The sequence below is a fragment of the Mandrillus leucophaeus genome, unplaced genomic scaffold (assembly GCF_000951045.1).
Source record: "Mandrillus leucophaeus isolate KB7577 unplaced genomic scaffold, Mleu.le_1.0 Scaffold537, whole genome shotgun sequence".
Lineage (NCBI taxonomy): Eukaryota > Metazoa > Chordata > Mammalia > Primates > Cercopithecidae > Mandrillus > Mandrillus leucophaeus.
In genome coordinates this window covers 1,107,650-1,126,393 of record NW_012105775.1, presented here as the reverse complement: position 1 = coordinate 1,126,393, position 18,744 = coordinate 1,107,650, and the positions used below count along the sequence as shown (strand labels likewise).

General features: G+C 41.7%; 1 protein-coding gene across 1 annotated transcript in view; it reads left to right on the top strand.

The window, feature by feature from the left end:
• The window catches only part of SIPA1L2 (signal-induced proliferation-associated 1 like 2), a 241,689-nt gene that overhangs the window by 114,945 nt on the left and 108,000 nt on the right, over positions 1-18,744 (top strand). The window contains exon 2 of the mRNA XM_011997316.1: positions 7,430-9,185. Within this exon, the coding sequence (XP_011852706.1) occupies positions 7,703-9,185 (1,483 nt within the window). The 5' untranslated portion in view covers positions 7,430-7,702. The remainder of the gene's footprint in view (positions 1-7,429; positions 9,186-18,744) is intronic.

Below are 18,744 nucleotides of genomic sequence, written 5' to 3'. Positions count from 1 at the left end.
TGGAGAATCAGCTTAAACACTGCAGTCAGTTACTGGTTTGTGTTCTCTTATTCTTTGTGTGTAAATCAGTGAGCAGTCATCCCATATTTTGTAAACCTGACTGTTTCCTTCACTGTGTTCCTTTGGAATAGTTATGGGCCTCATTCATTTGCTCAATTTCAAATCAGTATGTTTATCAATAAATATACACTCATATATTACATTTTCAGCTATTATTTTTAGAGCTTTTGGTCCCATTGAATTTTTAGAATAATCCTCTGAAATAGATACAGTTATTCCCACTTTACAGATAGGAAACTGAGGCTCAGCGTTTACAGGCGGTTTTATCACCATCTCAGCAGCGTGTGGTAGAGCTGGATATTTGCCAAGTGTCCACATGCCAGGACATGTCTATGCCTTCACCATGCTTAGAGTTTACAGGAGGATAACAGCAAGTAATAAACTGGTATAGTCTGGTGTAACTTCGAGTAAGAAAGAAAAAAAAAGGTACAATGCTATGGCGGCCAAAAGTAAGATCACTTACACCCAACTTTAAGGTTTGAGAAGGCATTTTAAAAACATGATATGTGAACTGAGGTGTGATGGATAACACCTCTTAGCAAGGCAGGAAATAAACACGTCTTGAAGAGATGTTGGCAGGGGTAGTGGCATGTACAGGGGATAAGAACATGAAGGTGAACACATGGGAGCATAGAGGGTGGAAATCCAGCAGCTGCACTAGGGGCTGTAACGCATGGATCAAATCATGAGTGGCTTGTGCTGTCTTAAAGCAAGCAGCTTTATTCAGAGGGAAATAAGGAACTGTGGAAGGATTTCATTATAATCTAGGAGAAATATGATAGTGGTTTTAACTCTGGTTGTAGCAGTCGAGATGGAGAGATTGATATGGATTTGAGGAGTACTTGGAAGGTAAAATGGGCATGATTGAATGTGGGCTGTGAGGGGAAGGCAGGATGAACACTGGGTGTTTGGCTTGGGCACCTGAGTGGTTGGTGATGCCTTTCCCTGAGCCGGGCAGAGGAGGAGCAGATTTGGGTGCAGGGAGGGGTAGGCAGGACAACCTGGACTATCTTAGTGCAACTTGGAAATGTTGACTGTGAGATGTCTTTGGGCTTGTGGATAAGGATTTATGAGTCATCAGCATAGAGATGGCATATGAGACTACAAGGATGGCACAAGGGAATGTATAAAATTAGAAGGCAGGCTAGGGTAAACCTGAAAAATCTCAGCATTTAAAGACGACCTGAGGAGGAGGAGGAGCCAGCCAGGAGACCAAAAGAGACAAATGAGAAATCAGTGTGCTCCATGCAGGTGTTATGATAATGTGTCGACTCAGGACTTTGGGATACTTTGGTCTGCAATCATTTCAATTTAAATGAATAGGTAGAGGTTAATGATGATTGTCAACCAAGTGTCGGGCATGACTGGGAGTAGAAGCAGTGACTGTGACAGACCAGGACCCCACTCCGATGGAGTTTACCAAGCTGCTTTACTTACAGAGTCACCCAAGAGCCCCATTTAAGAAACCTTCGACTGGGCCCTTTTCTTCACTATGAAGTGCAAATCAATATAAAGGAAACTCATAATACGGGTTACTTGTGGAGACTGAATCCTTCAGGGTTTTTTTTCATTGAGGTCTTGCTTTACTCCAATGAAAAAATTCTTAACTACATCAAGGAGATCAGCTTTTCTGGGACATCACTTGAGAAATTCCTCCAAATAGCACGTGGAGTACTTTAAAAATTTGTTGGCCTAACACCAATGTGAACTTTCCAGCAGGAAAAGATTCTATTCCCCTTCGCAGATCATAAGTTACCCTTATGTTATAAAACCCCAAAGAGGAGAATTCTGCTGGTTTTTATGTTCTCGTGTTCAAAAATATTTATCTTTGGTACCACTGCAGTGTTTAATTCAAGATAGATGTTTAAGAACTTATTTTCATGTTCAGATCTATCAAAAACTTACCAGGCAAAAATATTATTGAACTTGTATATCAATTTATTACCATTATTATTTAATAGTAGCTATTTATCAAGTTGTCTTATAGCTTTGATTTTCATATTCTACTGGTAATAGGAATGTGAGTTAATGGGCTTTTTTATAGCTATATATTTTTTTTATCATTTCACTTAATACCCGGCTTAGTTTTTGGTAAATGCATTTTAGGTGATCATACCTCAGCTCATTGATTGTCTTCTTGACCTCAGAGAGAGGGTAAAAGTGGAATCAGTTTGTTCTTCCTTTTATTCCCTGTCCTATTATCCATATTAGTATTAGAGCTGTTGGGATACTGGCATGAAAAATAAGCATTTTTTTTTTTACTGTAGTTATACTTGTATTATAAATCTGCTATATAATTTTAACCATTTTTTCCCTTGAATGGGGCTCATAATTTGTGCGTTTTGTGGTTTTCAATCCATTTGCTACAGCTGCAGTCCTGATAAGTGGCTCAATTATAACTATAATATTGGTCTTAAAGACTCACTGATGTCTCATGGAAAACTTCGAAAAACATCCTATTTAAAGACAATTATGCTTAAATATCAAATGTTCTCCATTTCTTTTCTATCCTTTAAAAGTTATTACCAAGACAGTTAGCATGAGAACAGCTCCTTCAAGCTCTAAAATTCTTCAGTGTTGGTCAGTGGCCTTCCCTAGCCCTTCCTTACTTGGGGGCACCCCCACTACCTGTGGGGTTTCTGTCTGGGTTTTTTAAGTGCTTGCAGAGTGTTGGTGACTATTTTCTGTTTTTACTGGGGAGCAAAAGCCATAGAATTTCATGAAATGCAAGAATAATTGGAAACTATGGGGAGAGGGCCAGTGCCCCTCACAGTAAAAATTAGCTTAAGGAACAGAAAGAAAACTGTATGTAGACACAATCCAGAGATCCATTTTTATTAGATCATTCAAAGGCAAACTCTTTCTTCTCACCACCTTCCAGATGGTCAGAATCTAGGTTTAGGAAATTACCTGGAAGAGAGAATATTCATGTTGCTGTCAAGGTCACAGGGCCTCTTATAGATGAGTCTGTCATCTTTATAAAGTTCTAGGGAAGGAATTAAATAAGTCTCAGATTTTCCTTGATGTTTGTTTTTTCTTAAGCTATTCCAGCTTAGTAGTATGAGTCCATGTAACTATTAGGAAAGCAGTTAGTATCCTTGTGCTGTTAATTAGAATAAGGCAGGAGGGAGCAAGTGGTACCAGTGACACTCACCATATACATGTACAATGAGGATCCAGTTTATGCTACAGCTTTCTAATATTTCATTTCATAGCACGTTTGCTTTCTAAGGAGAAATACCATGGCCTTTTTGTTTGAGGACTCTGCATTTGCCAATCTGAAACTCTCGTAACTGGTTTTTTACAATCTGTTAGAATGACAAGATGATGTAAAATCACAGAGAGGGGAAGGACAGGCGCGACTCACAGCTGCTCAGGAAGAAGGCATGTGTGGGCCCTCGCTTCATATGGCTTCTTCTCTAACTCGGACACGAAGCTGAGGTGGCCTTTTGACCAGGTCTTTCGATTGCATGGTTTCCATGTGCCATCCGGTTTTGGAGTGATACCATTCACGGGCATGCATCCAGAGCCCCCAGGAAGCTGGCGACATGCCACCTACAGGAAATGGAGCTCTGCAAACAGCCGCTTAGCCGCGCTCACAAGAGGACAGAGACTGGTGGCAGGATTGGCCGTTTAGGCCTCCTAATTACCTACCATGTTTGGGAATGGGCCTTGGGTCTACTAGAGGAAGCTGCTGAGATGCTTAGAAGATGAAGTATGACATTCTTTTCTTTGTATACAGTTAGAAGACATGTCTGTAATCACCTCATTTGGCTGGTACGGAAGTGGGGGTAGGAAGCTCTCTTTTCGGAGTGGAATAGTTGCTGAATTTTGTGTTTACCTGTTGTAAGGATTTGGGAAAATGCCATGGAGCACATAGTGTCCTGCAAAGTGTTAACATCCATTTATAGGTATCTGACTTTATAATGAGTGGTTTTCTACAAAGTTATATCAAATGAAACATTTGTGATTACAATATATTATATAATATATTCCTATAACCACCAGAATTTTTCATTTAAATATTTTCTAATATAAGGGCTTACTGCCTAATATATTTGTATAGTGATTTGTTAATTTAATAATATTTACCAAACATCTACCACATACTAGAAACAGCTCCAGGCACCATAGATAAAATGGGGAAGAAAACAAACATAGTCTGGATTCACAGAGCTTTCTCCTGGGGAGAGACAGAGAGAAGCAGGAAGTCTTTAGAGGCATGGAAACGGGTGTTGGGGAAGTAGAGGACACTGTGGGAATATGTTGTAGGGTCACCCCGTTGCGGGGAGAGAGATGATCACGAATGGTTGTCAGTTCAGCTCAGGCAGTGAATGATCCATTTAGAGGGAACAGCTGGGACACAAGCCTGGAGAGTGGTCTGTTTGAAGACTTGAAAGACGCTTGGTAAGTCTGGGGCAGGGCATAGAAAACAAGGGAGGAGGGAGAGAGATTAAACAACACAGAGTTTCCACAAGCTACAGTAGAGCAAAATCTCAGGGGAGGAGTTGCAAGGAGATGGGATCCAGGCTGCATCCCAGGAGCAATAATTGTGGCCATGGGATGAGGTATTCTTAACTGACCACATGTTAGGTGTGGAGTTAGCCTCACACAAATTAAATGATTCTCCAAAGCAATTCAAGCCACCATTTCCAGAAGAAAGGGGAATGGATTCTAGATAGGAAAAATCGGTAGCTGTCCCCTAAAGCTAATGTTCTTAGCACAAACAAATTTTCAAAATTCACAACCGAAGGAATATTCTGAGATACCATCAGGAAAGAATTTCACGTGCTCTGTGTTTGCTGTAGTTTTTGTCCTTTGTAGTGAACCTAATGATAAGATTCAGCATAAATTCATCTATTTTTAGTTTCGTATAGTATTTCTATTTTAAAATCTTAATTTATTTGAGACCGGATCTGACTTTGTTGCCCACGCTGGGATGCAGTGGTGCAATCATAGCTCACTGCCACCTCTAATTCCTGGTCTCAATGGATCCTCCTGCTTCAGCCTCCCAAGTAGCTGAGACTACAGGTGTGTACCGCCACGCTTGGCTAATTAAAAAAAAAAATAAGTTTTTGTAGAGACGTGCTCTTGCTCTGTTGCCTGTGCTCATCTCAAATTCCTGGGCTCAAGCGATCCTCCTGCCTCAGCTTCTCAAAGTGCTGACATTATAGGTGTGAGCCATCACACCTAGCTAATCTTTATTTTTTGGCTATATATTGGTGTATTCCATTTTTTCACAAGATATGTGTAATAAATATTTTGTAACTTTAATTTCATGTGTTAAACATTGAGAAAGTTACAAATGTTAGAGGAATGTGAAAGCTCAGAAGATAGATTTTCAAGTAAGAATCTGAGCCCAGTAAATTATAATAGCTGGTTAGGTTTTCCAGGACTAATTATCATCTTATTCTTGCTAATGCTAGTTTTAATATTTAATGTTTCTCTGGTTTATTTTGCACATCTATTAGTTGGTGGCCTAAACTCAGAGCTTCCCTGTGGAGCGTGGTGAATAGGTTACAAGTGTGAGGAGATGCTGGTTTTCTCTTCTCTCTGGGTGGTGGGTTGAGCCCAAGGTGGTCAGTCTATTAACTGTGCCTCTAGTTTGAGCATGTTCCTTCTTGACTCCCTTGTGTTGTACAGATACTGGTGTTTCAACAGATGACATGACATGGAAAAGAAAGGAAGGTAGTAGGGTTTGTCCTAATTACTTGGATGGCATTTATTTTACAAATAAGAGGATAAAGGAGTTTCAAAGCAACGATTAAAGTGGTTCTTTGCATTTTGTGGATGCGTTTGTTAAATGTGATTTCTAGTTGGGGACTGGTTATGTACAAGAGTACAACTTTCTAGTGCGTTATGCACAAGTGACCTGTAAAATAAAGGCCCCCGGAAATAGAAAACACTGCAATTTACCCATATGTTTGTAGACACTTGATCTAATAACTCTTCTCTTTAATTACAAATATTTTTCTTTGAATTTATTCTTTCTTTCTTTAGACACAAACATTTTCAGGTGTTACATATTTTCCAAACTCATGACAGCCTGTCTTACTCAGAGGCAGAAGAAAGAAAGAACCACTTTACCTCTTCTGAACATAATGATGGTAATAAAGCTATAGCCAGTTTTCTTCATCCTTCACCAAAGCATAAGAAATATTAATAACTGTAATTCGGTTTGAAAATGTTAAAATCCCAACTAGCTAAACAGCATAAAAACTCTTTCCAGTGGACTCTTAATGGCTTTGAGATGAGCATGTGGGGATGTCTTGGAATAGCAGGTATTTTTCTTATGGTGGCAGTTGCTTTCCCCCTACCATAAAAAAAAAAAAAAAAAAAATTTAGTCTAGGGATGACAACGTGTCATCTATTCTCAGAGCTGTTCCATAATGGAGGAAATAAAATGATATTTTAGGATATGGCAAACAAAGGAAAAATGAGTAGCCAGGTACTGACATACACAGAACGGAACAGACACACTACCCCATGGTTTTCAGAAAGATAAGATAAATGACTGCATCTTACCTAATTCTCTTAGAATTATTATGTTTAAAAGGATCAAGGATGACTGAATTATAGTTTTTTCCTATACAGTTTAGGCTATTATCAAATCCATTCCTGGAGACTGAAAAACTGACAACTTAGGTACAAGAAAACAACTTCTTACCCAGTATCTCTCTACTCCAATGTATTTGATGTGTCAGATACCAGATCCTTGAAGACCTTTTCCCACTTAAAGGAGGATCTGTGTGAGTTCTAATTTGACTACAGGTGATCATTGTGAAAACTCTCTTGTTAATGTCTTATATTGACCCTTTTGCTGTGGGCCATTTTGAGTTTAACTGTTTTGAAGGAAAGTAAACTAATAATACTGAAACCCATTATATACATGACTTGTGCTACTCTTATAGCCAATTCATTCATTGAAATACTTCATGAATCCCTAGTTTAAGCCAGGCTACCTTAATAGTTAATGCTGGTACACAACTGAAAGGCATGGTTCTTTGCTTAGAGGAACTTGAAGTCAGTAAGTTGGTAAACAGCAATTAGAGATAAGGAAAATTACTCTGTTGGATATAGATGGAGGGCTGTGTTATCACAACATTCTTTGCTTAGATGCAATTAGTGTGGGAGACATCCTAGGAAAGTTTCTCAGATAAGTTAATACCTGATTGTATGATGTGAATTGTATCTAGCTGTGTAGAGAAGGAAGATGGTGTTCCAGGGAGGAGTGTTACGAACAGTGCTGTGGACCATGAAACTTCGTGGGCAGAAGCTGAGGAGAAAGACAGATACGAAATCTATTGTAGAATGTGTTCAACTTGAAGTATATTAATTGCTAATGGCTACTTCCTGTCTTTTAATTCAGGTGAAGGAAATACTCATGACCAGCCAGATGTCTTAAGGAATGCTTTTGAAAAGAACAGAGGTGTACAACATTATTACGACAACAGAGAAGCAAATTGGCTTTGGAGAAACTGTATTCTGAAGATGTTGTTTGCTTTGGGCTAAAAAAAAAAAGAAAAAATACAACTACAGACAAAGGCTTTATATCTGCAAGTAGTATGGCGTGGTCAATAGCAATGTAATTAGATTTACATCGGTCTTCCTGGTGAGTCTTGGAGGCTCTTCCCCAGTAGACATGAGTGACCCAAGGCAGTCACAAGAAGAGAAGCACAAGCTCGGCAGAGCCTCTTCAAAGTTCAAGGATCCCCCTAGAATCATGCAGTCAGATGATTATTTTGCTCGGAAATTTAAAGCCATTAATGGCAACATGGGACCCACTACTTCTTTAAATGCCTCGAATTCCAGTGAGACTGGCGGTGGTGGTCCGGCTAATGGTACCCCAGCTGTGCCCAAGATGGGTGTGAGAGCAAGGGTGTCTGAATGGCCTCCTAAAAAGGACTGTTCCAAGGAGCTAACCTGCAAGGCACTGTGGGAAAGCCGGTCTCAGACCAGTTATGAAAGTGTCACCTCCGTCATGCAGAATGGGCAGAGTGACCAGAGCGAAGGTCAGCAAGATGAGCAGCTCGATCTGGACTTCGTGGAGGCCAAGTACACAATCGGGGACATCTTTGTCCATTCCCCCCAAAGAGGACTTCACCCCATAAGACAGAGGAGCAATAGCGATGTCACTATCAGTGACATCGATGCCGAAGATGTCTTAGACCAAAATGCAGTCAACCCCAACACAGGGGCTGCCCTGCACAGGGAGTATGGAAGTACTTCATCTATCGACAGGCAAGGCTTATCTGGTGAAAACTTTTTTGCTATGCTCAGAGGGTACCGAGTAGAAAATTATGACCACAAAGCAATGGTCCCTTTTGGGTTCCCTGAATTTTTCCGCTGTGACCCTGCAGTCTCTCCGAGCCTTCATGCAGCAGCACAAATTTCTAGGGGAGAATTTGTCCGCATCTCAGGATTAGACTACATGGACAGTGCCCTCCTGATGGGGAGAGACAGGGACAAGCCTTTCAAACGGAGGTTGAAATCAGAGTCGGTGGAAACATCCCTCTTTCGAAAGCTTCGAACTGTTAAAAGTGAGCACGAAACTTTCAAGTTCACATCTGAGCTGGAGGAGAGCCGACTGGAGAGGGGCATTCGCCCTTGGAATTGCCAGCGCTGTTTTGCACATTATGATGTCCAGAGCATTTTGTTTAATATCAATGAAGCCATGGCTACGAGGGCTAACGTGGGGAAAAGGAAAAACATAACCACCGGGGCTTCTGCAGCATCCCAGACTCAGATGCCCACAGGCCAGACAGGCAACTGTGAGTCCCCTTTAGGGAGCAAGGAGGACCTCAACTCCAAAGAGAACCTGGATGCCGACGAGGGTGACGGGAAAAGTAACGACCTCGTCCTTAGTTGTCCTTACTTTAGAAATGAGACTGGAGGGGAAGGCGACAGGCGGATTGCGCTCTCTCGGGCCAACTCGTCCTCTTTCAGTTCTGGGGAAAGCTGCTCTTTTGAATCGTCTCTCAGCTCTCACTGCACAAATGCAGGTGTCTCGGTCTTGGAAGTGCCCAGAGAAAACCAGCCCATTCACAGGGAGAAAGTGAAGCGCTACATCATAGAACACATTGACCTTGGGGCCTATTATTACCGCAAATTCTTCTATGGGAAAGGTAAGGAAGAGCCCTGGGCGTTTGTGTGCGTCTCGGGAGTAATTTTTTTAGGACCAGTCACAATGTTTTGCTTTGTGTTGGAGCACCTTCCTCAGAGTGTCCAAGGCCATAGTCCACTGGGCCTGACCTTGTTCTCCATCATGGTCCCTCCATAGCTTCCAGGCTAATTTTTTCTTTTGAAAACTGCAATTCCATGCGTTTGTTGATGGGTAGTCCTTCATGTGTAAATGCCCTTTTGGTTTGATTTCTCTTTCTGTCATTCTTTGTCTGCCAGTTTGTGAGCATCACAAATTCAAGTTGATTTTAGATTTGGATTTCACTTGATTTAGATTTCACCCCTTGTAAGAAGTCTTCCCTGATTAATTCTGTCTTCCTCCTATTCCTCTGAATAATCTCTTATGCTGCGTACAGTGGAGCATTCTGTGATTCCCTCACCTCTCTAACCTTTCTGTACTTTGCTCCTCCAGCATTGCTGTATGTGTTGGACATGTTAAATCTTTGTTGAAAGAATGCGTGAATTACCACAACAGACAAATTTTGTTTTCATGTAGTTCTGTAGATAGGCTTAAATGTTAAGACACAAATGATAAATTATTTAATTCTATGTCAAATAAATGGTTTTTGCTTTACGTATATCTTCAGGCTTGAAGGATGCGTTCTTCAGAGGTCATATAGTTGAATCCTCAACCTTTAAATAAGTGTCCCGAATTATCCCAGGGCTAGGAGAATCTTCTCTGATTTAGAGACCTACAGAGAAACAGGTTCCACACGTGTCAGTAACACATGCCGAGGAAACACTGCGGCACCTCGCACCACCTTTTTATTGGGTGCAGCTGGTGTCCTTCACCCCTTCGTTACAATGCAGCTTACTTTTCGGAGCTATATTTTTCTGTCTTCAGTTTCACCTGTCAGCCCTCTTCCTGCTCCCCGGGATCCAGGGATAAGCTCACGGAGCACCTGAGGAGGCACAGGGTGGGCCCCGCTGCTCTCCTCCTCCTGTTTCTCGTGCATAAACTATTCTGCTTCTAGTGCAGATAACTGGCAGCTAAGTGTACTTTTATGTATTTATTTACTTTTTTACTTTGCATCAATCCAGACTTTGCATGTCTTTCATAATCACGTTTTGACAACATGTAACTCAGAGAAACGATCTGATGCAATAAAGCTAAATAAACAGATATTTACACTGCATCTGGCCACTTACTTTGAATTGTCTCTCTGTCCTCATACTGATGACATAATAGGACTGAAATAATTTTGTCAACAGATCTTGGTCCCCTGTTGTATCTCGTTTCCTCTCCTCCACCCTGAATTTCGGTCTTGGCTTCAGGTGTGCCTCGGTGTTAACATCATGAGTTACTTCCTTCCAGCCAGTGGAATCAAAGAATCTTGGATCTGCTTTTTTTTTGTCTCTGCTGTGAAAATAACTCATAACCCTCATGCCTGTGTTCATGCAGAGGTATCACATTGTATCACATTGCTCAAGGATACTCTCTAGGTGCAAGTTATTTTCGGAAAGGGAGATGGAGAGATAGGCTTCCTAATTAAGGTTATTTTTATTGATGAAGCCATGGCTGCCAATTCTTAATAAAATAAAGTCTGTTAGATTTATTATGCCCTGAAATCCCCAGGTAATTAGTCACTCTGGCTAGCTGAGTTTTGTAAATAGTTTGTGATCCAGACTTCAAAATACTAGAATATAAAATTATATATATATTCATATTTATGCCAAGACTTAGTGCCAGCATCTCGTTCATATGCTGTTGCACATCCTAAGTGTAAGTGGAATGAAAAACGGTTGTTTTCTGCACCCGGGTCACCACCATTTGATTCATTAATGTTCCCAGGGTCTGTTCCCTGAGATGATTTCAGGTTGCTAGATTCTGTTAGTTTTCTTGACTGCCACTTGTGGTTTTTCTCTTGAATTCTCAACTGTCACTTCTTAGTAGTTTTAAAGACTCCTCTGCAAGTGATTTATTTCCTCCACCTTTTCTGATGAGCTACTTAATGTTTTCAAGAGCATCGCAGATGACATCATCAAACTCCTTAGGTTTGAATGTGAAATAAATAAGCTCCACAAAAGAATCTGAGTGTAGACACCCTGTCAGTGAATTGTGGGTGGATGTACGCTTATCGTTTGGCATTTTGGTGCTGTTGGGCACACTCTCTGGTTCTCAGCTTTGCTGTGGATTTATAAACCAGTCAGAAAGCGGAATTCTAGACTACAGTCACGCATCAGTTAACAACGGGGATATGGTCTGAGAAATGTGTTATTAGGCAATTTCGTCATTGCGTGAACATCATAGAGCGTACTTAAACCTAGATGATATATATTTTTATTCCTCTATATATATATTTTCATATGGAAAACCAAATGTCCCATCACCATTACTGAATATCGGACATTTCCCCTTATTCATCTGCACTGCCAGTATCAAGTGCCATGCATCAGATTTCTGTATATGCTCCATCGTGATTTTTGTGGAACCACCATCATGTATGTGGTCCATTGTTGACCGAAATGTCCCTATGTAGTACATCGCTGTGTTTTGCAAAGCCCACAAAACGAGGGAGTGGGGAGGCAATCCCTGAGGTCGCTTTGTGTTTGGTGTTCTGTGATTCTGTGCTGTGGAAGGTGCTGTTGTGCCAGCAGATGGGCTCAGGGGCTGGGGAGGGAGCGGCCACCAGGAGCGAGAAGAAGGCCGAGCCCCGGCTGCTCTGTTCTCTCTCCAGTGCAGCTGTGAACTGTGTCCTGCCTCCTGCTATATTTAGCTCTTCCCCTGTGGTCCAGTGTGACTTCAAAGTGAAGTTGGCTACAATGGCATCTGCTCCTGCTCTTGCTGGTCTCTTGTTGAGCCATTAAGGACTCCAGGCAGAGGCAGCAGCCCAGATTCTTAAGTGAAAAGTATAGTGAGGTGGAGGCCTTCTATGGTGTGGGAGTAGATTCCCACCCCCGCTTCAGCCACTGGACACAGCTGTGCAGGACCCTTCTGTCTGCAAACATCACAAGTTGCTTGAGCTTCATTGTATTTAAAAACAGAGGGCCTGGCCATGCTGGCACAGATACGATGTTTTCGAGATAGCTTTTTTCTTTTCCTTTTTTGCTTTTCCCTTCTCTCAAGGATTTTCTCTTTGGAAACTGGCTTTCAGGGATCTATCTTTTGGTACTTTCCAGAGTGCTTTTATTTTGTTCTCTGCTTCAGGGGTCTGTGTAAAACTTCATTTTCAAGAGAATTAACTGGCTCCCGATCACTGGCAAATGTTTAAAGTGTAGAACTTTGATGATGTGATTTCTTCTTTATTGGGTAGTTAATGTGAAATGTCTGCCCTTGATGCTGAGGTGTGTTTGTATGACACGTCATCACTGAAAGGCTGTTGAATAACTTTGTAAAAGGATTTCTGCAGGGGAGTGGCAGGACACAGGAAACTGTGTGACAACATCACTTGCCCAGGCAAATCCATCTGTAGCTTTTGGTGAAATAGCTTTTTTTTTTTTTTTTTTTTAAGATAGAGTCTCGCTCTGTTGCCCAGGCTGGAGTGCAGTGGCAACATCTCAGCTCACTGCAACCTCTGCCTCCTGGTTTCAAGCAGTTCTCCTGCCTCAGCCTCCCAAGTAGCTGGGATTACAGACTTGCACCACCACACCCTGCTAATTTTTGTATTTTTAGTAGAGACAGGGTTTCGCCATGTTGGCCAGGCTGGTCTTGAACTCCTGTCCTCAGGTGATCCACCCACCTCAACCTCCCAGAGTGCTGGGATTACAGGCGTGAGCCACCGCACCCAGTCGAAACAGCTTTTTTAAAAGCAGTGAGGATAGTAGCAAGTAGTGTGAAAGCTCAGTAATTCCCTTCCTTTCGCTGGCGATGACCATGAAGACACATTGGTGCCATTTGTCACACTACTGTTTCTCTGATGGGACTCATCGTGAATGTGCCATATGCTGCTGCTTTGAGCTTTCCATTCGTGAAACAGGCCGTGACCAAGCCCCCCCTTAGATAGGGATTCTAGTTGTGCTTGACCACGGTCAGTCATAGGAGCATCAGTGAGTCTGGTTTCCATTGTAGGAGAGCAGCAGGCTTTGCCTCCTTCTGGACCTGCTTGGTACTGCACACTGCTACCAGCGGTGGGGCTAGCGCTGGCACTGTGTGGCGGAGCCCAGACACTGTCTGTTGACACGTAAGGGTTCCTGCTTGGTGTCGAAATCCTTAACTTGTTAAGAAGTTGTGCACCTACTGGGCTACTCGGGAGTTCTAAAACTGTTCTGTGCCCTACTTTATGCCGCACAGACCAGAATAGTTCTGGGAGGCAAAGTGAGTAATATTTGGGTAAAGAGAGGTTAAAACCAGATGGGAGGATGAAGCTGGGCCTCCATGGTGACTCAGGAGTGAAGTGAAAAGTGGTTAAGTCATCGTCTGAGCCTTTGGGAACATTGTTTTACTAGAGGCATTCTGCTGGCACAGGAGCATGTGTTCCTCTGAATGTAGTGGGGGAAAATGCGGAGTAAGATTGACAAATCTGTATCTTTTTTTCATTTAGAATTTTTAAATGGTATATAAATATCATATGATGGTTATAGGAAGATAAGGAAATGTAGAGAAGCAAGAAATAAAGTCTCCTCAAATTCATCAGCTATATCACCATTAACATTTCGTCATTATCCTTGAAGGCTTTTCTGATGCAAATACATTTATGTAAATGGAGCTTACTGCTGTTATTACTGTGGAACTTGCTTTTGATGATCATCCTTCCATGTCATTATGTATAGAACTGCATCTGCATTTTAAGAGCCATTATCAATTGTCGTTATCTGCACTGAATGCATGAGGAGATACCAGGTATTTGCCAGCCATGATCTGGGCAGATAAGTTAATGACTGTGTTTACTTTACTTGAGAGAAAAACTTATCAGCTTGATAGAAGCACAGTAACAGGGGAAGATGCATTATTTCCTGCCCTCTTGTAGATGCTGCAAAACAGCTTACCGAAGACATTAGTGAATGTCCATTTTTGTAAAGAAATCTTTACTTGAAGAAGTAATTTATCATTATAAGAGTTGAAGTCAGTGTCCCACCACGTTCCCGCTTGGATGTGGGCTGCATTTAGTGACTCGCTTCCAAAAAGCATAGTATGGAAAGACAGGGACAAATAACTTTACAGTGGAGGAGCCTGGCAAACACCACCTCCCTAGGTCACCAAGGTCACCATCAGCCGCGACAAGTCCTGTGGATAGCTTGTACCCCAGGTATGAATGACTCTTCTGCAGTCTTCCTCTCCAAACCTATAACCCCAGTACAATTAGGGGAAAACATTAGAAAAATTCCAAATGAAGGACGTTCTACAAAATCCCTGACCAATACCCAAAACTGTCCAGGTCATCAAAAGCAGGGAAAGTCTGAGGAAAAACAAAAAAAAAAAAAATCACAGACCATAAGAGCCTTAGGGGACATGACAACCAAATGGAATGTGGTACCCTGGGTGGAATCCTATACAGAAAAATGACATTCCATTAAACACTGAGGAAATCTGAATAAAGTATGGACATTAGTTAATAATATAACAGTGTTGATGCATTCATCATAACAAATGTACCAAAATAATGTAAGATGTTAACAACTGGGAAACTGGGAGACACGTATAAGGGAAGGAACTCTGCTATTCATAACTTTTCTAGACATCTAAAAGAATTTTAAAATAAAAAGTTAAAAATTTTACAAATGTCATAAATGCTCATATATTTTAAATTATGATCTATTTCTTTAAGACAAGAAGAATTTATGAGTAGTTCCTCTAAATAACAAACTTAAAGGTTTATGTTGCTTTATTGAACGACCATAGAATTCTTGTAAGCAGCTAACTTCACTGTTTCTGGTAACTGCTCTCTTACCTAGCTTTATGTAAACCCACCTTTTCCTCCAGTGCTAATTTTTATCATTAGCATTTTAACTGAAGAATAATATGTTGTAGTAAATTCTGCCAAATGAACAAATAGATTCTTCTAGAATTTGTGTAATAACCCTCTTACCTCTCTTGATACCAGTTTAACCATTTGTTGGCTGGGGAATTGTCTGTCATTAGGTAAAAGTGTCCATCCATTTTAATTATAGTTGGAGGTCAACTCTTGGTAAATAGAGGTCTGTGAATGGTGGGCAAATGACATCACTTAAGGCAAAGTGCACACCGAGGTTCACATCCCAACTCAATTTGGGGCAAATCCTTGAACTACTTTGTGCCCTAGTCAATCATCTGTGAAATGGGATGATAATAATACAAATCCTCCCTGTAAAGGGCTTAGAGCAGTGCTTGTCAATAGCGTGCCCCCCCCTGCTTCCCAGGGTTACTTAAATAAATGTGTAAGACTTTTCTCTCTAAAAAGAAACTATTGTTCACACCACTGGTACAGGCTTTAAAGGGCAATACTTTCTTTTAGTGGTTCAGAGATGAAGAGAGAAACAAGTAGAACCATATGGCAGAGAGGGCTGGGGAAAGGTGTCTGGTGAAGTCCACCACTGCATTCCAAACACACTCACTGAAGTGTCACTAATGTGACAGTTGTAGGCGGGCCTGCACCTTTACATCTCAAATGAACTTCACTGCTGAGTGATGCGTGGCTGCATTTGCTTTGAATTTCATGCCTGGTGGCTTTTTTTCTTCTGATTTTATACAGTCATTGATGAAAATTAATAGGGAGTTGGACACTATTAAATTCATGCGAGTGAACAGAGTGCCATCTAACAATAGTACTATTCTAAGATACACATTCCTCCCTCTGAAGACATAATCGACTGAGTTCTTCACCTCCCTTTTTTTTTTTTTTTTTTGAGACAGAATCTCACTCTGTAACCCAGGCTGGAGTGCAATGGCACAATCCTGGCTCACTGCAAGCTCCACCTCCTGGGTTCACGCCATTCTCCTGCCTCAGCCTCCTGAGTAGCTGGGACCACAGGTGCCTGCCGCCGCCCGGCTAATTTTTTTTTTTTTTTTTTCAGTAGAGACAGAGTTTCACCATGTTAGCCAGGATGGTCTCGATCTCCTGACCTCATGATCCGCCTGCCTCGGCCTCCCAAAGTGCTGGGATTACAGGCGTGAGCCACTGCGCCTGGCTGTTCTTCACCTCTCTCCCTGGCCAGTATTGCCTCCCTAGAGGTCCCATCCAGTCCCATGGGGGCCCTTAACAGGGAGGAATTGCCCAGATATATATGAGATTCAGCACCAAGGGCTATGATCGCACGGGCTCGGTGTGGCCGTCGGAGGAAAACGCCAGGGCTGCTTCTCTTGCGGAGGTGCCGTATCTGGACAGTCACAGTTCCCATACTCTGCAGTGTTGAAGGAACCTGCAAAGGACTGTGTGCTATTTCAAACCTACTGACCCCCCGGCCCCAAAAAGTCTTCAGTCAGTTACTGGGGAAGAAGAACGAATGCCCTGTGATTTCCCTGAGAAGAGGAATAAGACTCTTTATATTTCTTTACAGTTTGACTCACATGGCGTTCAACTGAGAACACTTGTTGGCATTTTGCTGCTGGTATAGTAAGTTGAAAGTAAAGGTCTTTGGAGCATTAGTTCTTAAAGAGTGTAGAAACTTAGTTTAAACACCTTGTGTTTGTTTAGATCCAAAATTTATTTCACTCTTTGTCCCACTAAATTAAAATAAAAGCTGGACAACCGTCCTGTTATCAGTGGGCTCCACCTCTCTCCTTTGAAGTGGTGACGCCTTTCATACTTTCCTAGTGTTTTCTTCTTCCTTTTGAGCAAATAGTAACAATTACAGATTATGAAAAGAAGCCTTAAATAATCTGCCTTCCTTTTTCAGCTTCATTTTTACTCTAGCTTTCCTTGAAATCGTGTTTTTCAAGATACCGTTTTTATGTTAAGGATACATTTGTTGTCTCATTTTTAAGTTTTCACTTTCCTGTATTAATTAATTTTTGCAATTTAAACCTTTGCCCGAATTTTTTTTAGCCTTGAGCTGCTTTCCATGAGAGAACACTAGAGCTGGACTGCCTGGGTTTGCATCCTCACTGTCCCACCAGATTGTGACTTTGAGCAAGTCACTTAACCTTTCTGCCTCAGTATTGTCTGTAAGAATAGTTGTGCCTCCTCATAAGTAGTTAGGATGAACTGAGTTTATTTTTGTGAAAGATAGTTAATATTATTGTCTTCCCTGTAATGCCTTGGATTTTTCAAGCTTAGCAAATACCTTGGTTAAATTTGGGTCAAAAGAGCAAAAATTTACGTGACAAAAATCTGTGTTTTTCCTTCATAGTAAATTTGGTCATTTAATCCATGAAACACTAACGAAAATGTTTGATACTTCTTGAGGTTGTTGAGTTACTTTTTTTTTTTTTTCTTTCTGAGATGGAATCTATCTCTGTTGCGCAGGCTGGAGTGCAGTGGCATGATCTCGGCTCACTGCAAACTCTGCCTCCCAGGTTCGTGCACTTCTCATGCCTCAGCCTCCCGAGTAGCTGGAACTACAAGCACGCGCCACCATTCCTGGCTAGTTCGTGTATTTTTAGTAGGGATGGGGTTTGCCATGTTGGCCAGTCTGGTCTTGAGCTCCTAGCCTCAAGTGATCCGCCTGCCTCGGCCTCCCAAAGTGCTGGGATTGCAGTTGTGAGCCACTGCTCTCGGCCTGTTGAATTACTTTTTTTTTTTTTTTTTTGTGAGATGGAGGCTGGAGTGCAGTGGCACGATCTTGGCTCACTGAACCCTCCACCTCCCAGGTTCAAGCAATTCTCCTGCTTCAGCCTCCTAAGTAACAGGGATTACAGACATGCACCACCACACTCAGCTTATTTATTAGGTTTTTTTAGGTTTACTGTAGAGACTGGGCCTTGCAGTGATGCCCAGACTGACCTCAAACTCCTGGCCTCAAGCAATCTTCCTCCTTCTGTCTCCTGAAGTGCTGGGATTACAGGTCCAAGCCACCATGCCCTGCCCTCATTTACTTACTTATTGTCCCCTTTTCACTTTTTAAAAAATAACTCCTAGAGTGTTTGAAAAAAGGGAAGTGATTTAAAATACACATAATTATTTGGAGAGAAAGGTGAAAGAAGATACATCATAGATAGGAATTGAAAGAACATTTAACGGCCTGTGTAACCCAGATCAGCAGAGAGCAGGCAATTAAATCATCAACTAGTGGCTGAGAGAACAAAGAACCTTTAAAATGCATTTAATGGCAAAATAGCTAGCTAGCTTCTGCTGTGCATATTAACAAAGTAAAGGACTGGAGGGTACAGGTGCACAGTTGTTTGTGGCCTTGGTGTTCTTACAAATGGTGCTGTGGTCACTGGATGCTAACAGCTTGGATAAAATCCTGTAAGGCAGAGCTGGGAGTGAATGTCTTTTACATACCTGGCCTCAGGAGGCCCTGCGGAGATGTGATCCTTAACCGGTCAATTCATTAGTGAGTTACCACTTAAACCTCTCTTCTAAGATATCACCGTATCTGGAAACAGCTTTTGGGCTAGGGTCCAATGTACTGCCCCTGCCCCCATTTTTTTTCTCCCTGAGCTACAATTTTTATCTCTTACTGAATAGCCACAATGCACCACAGCAA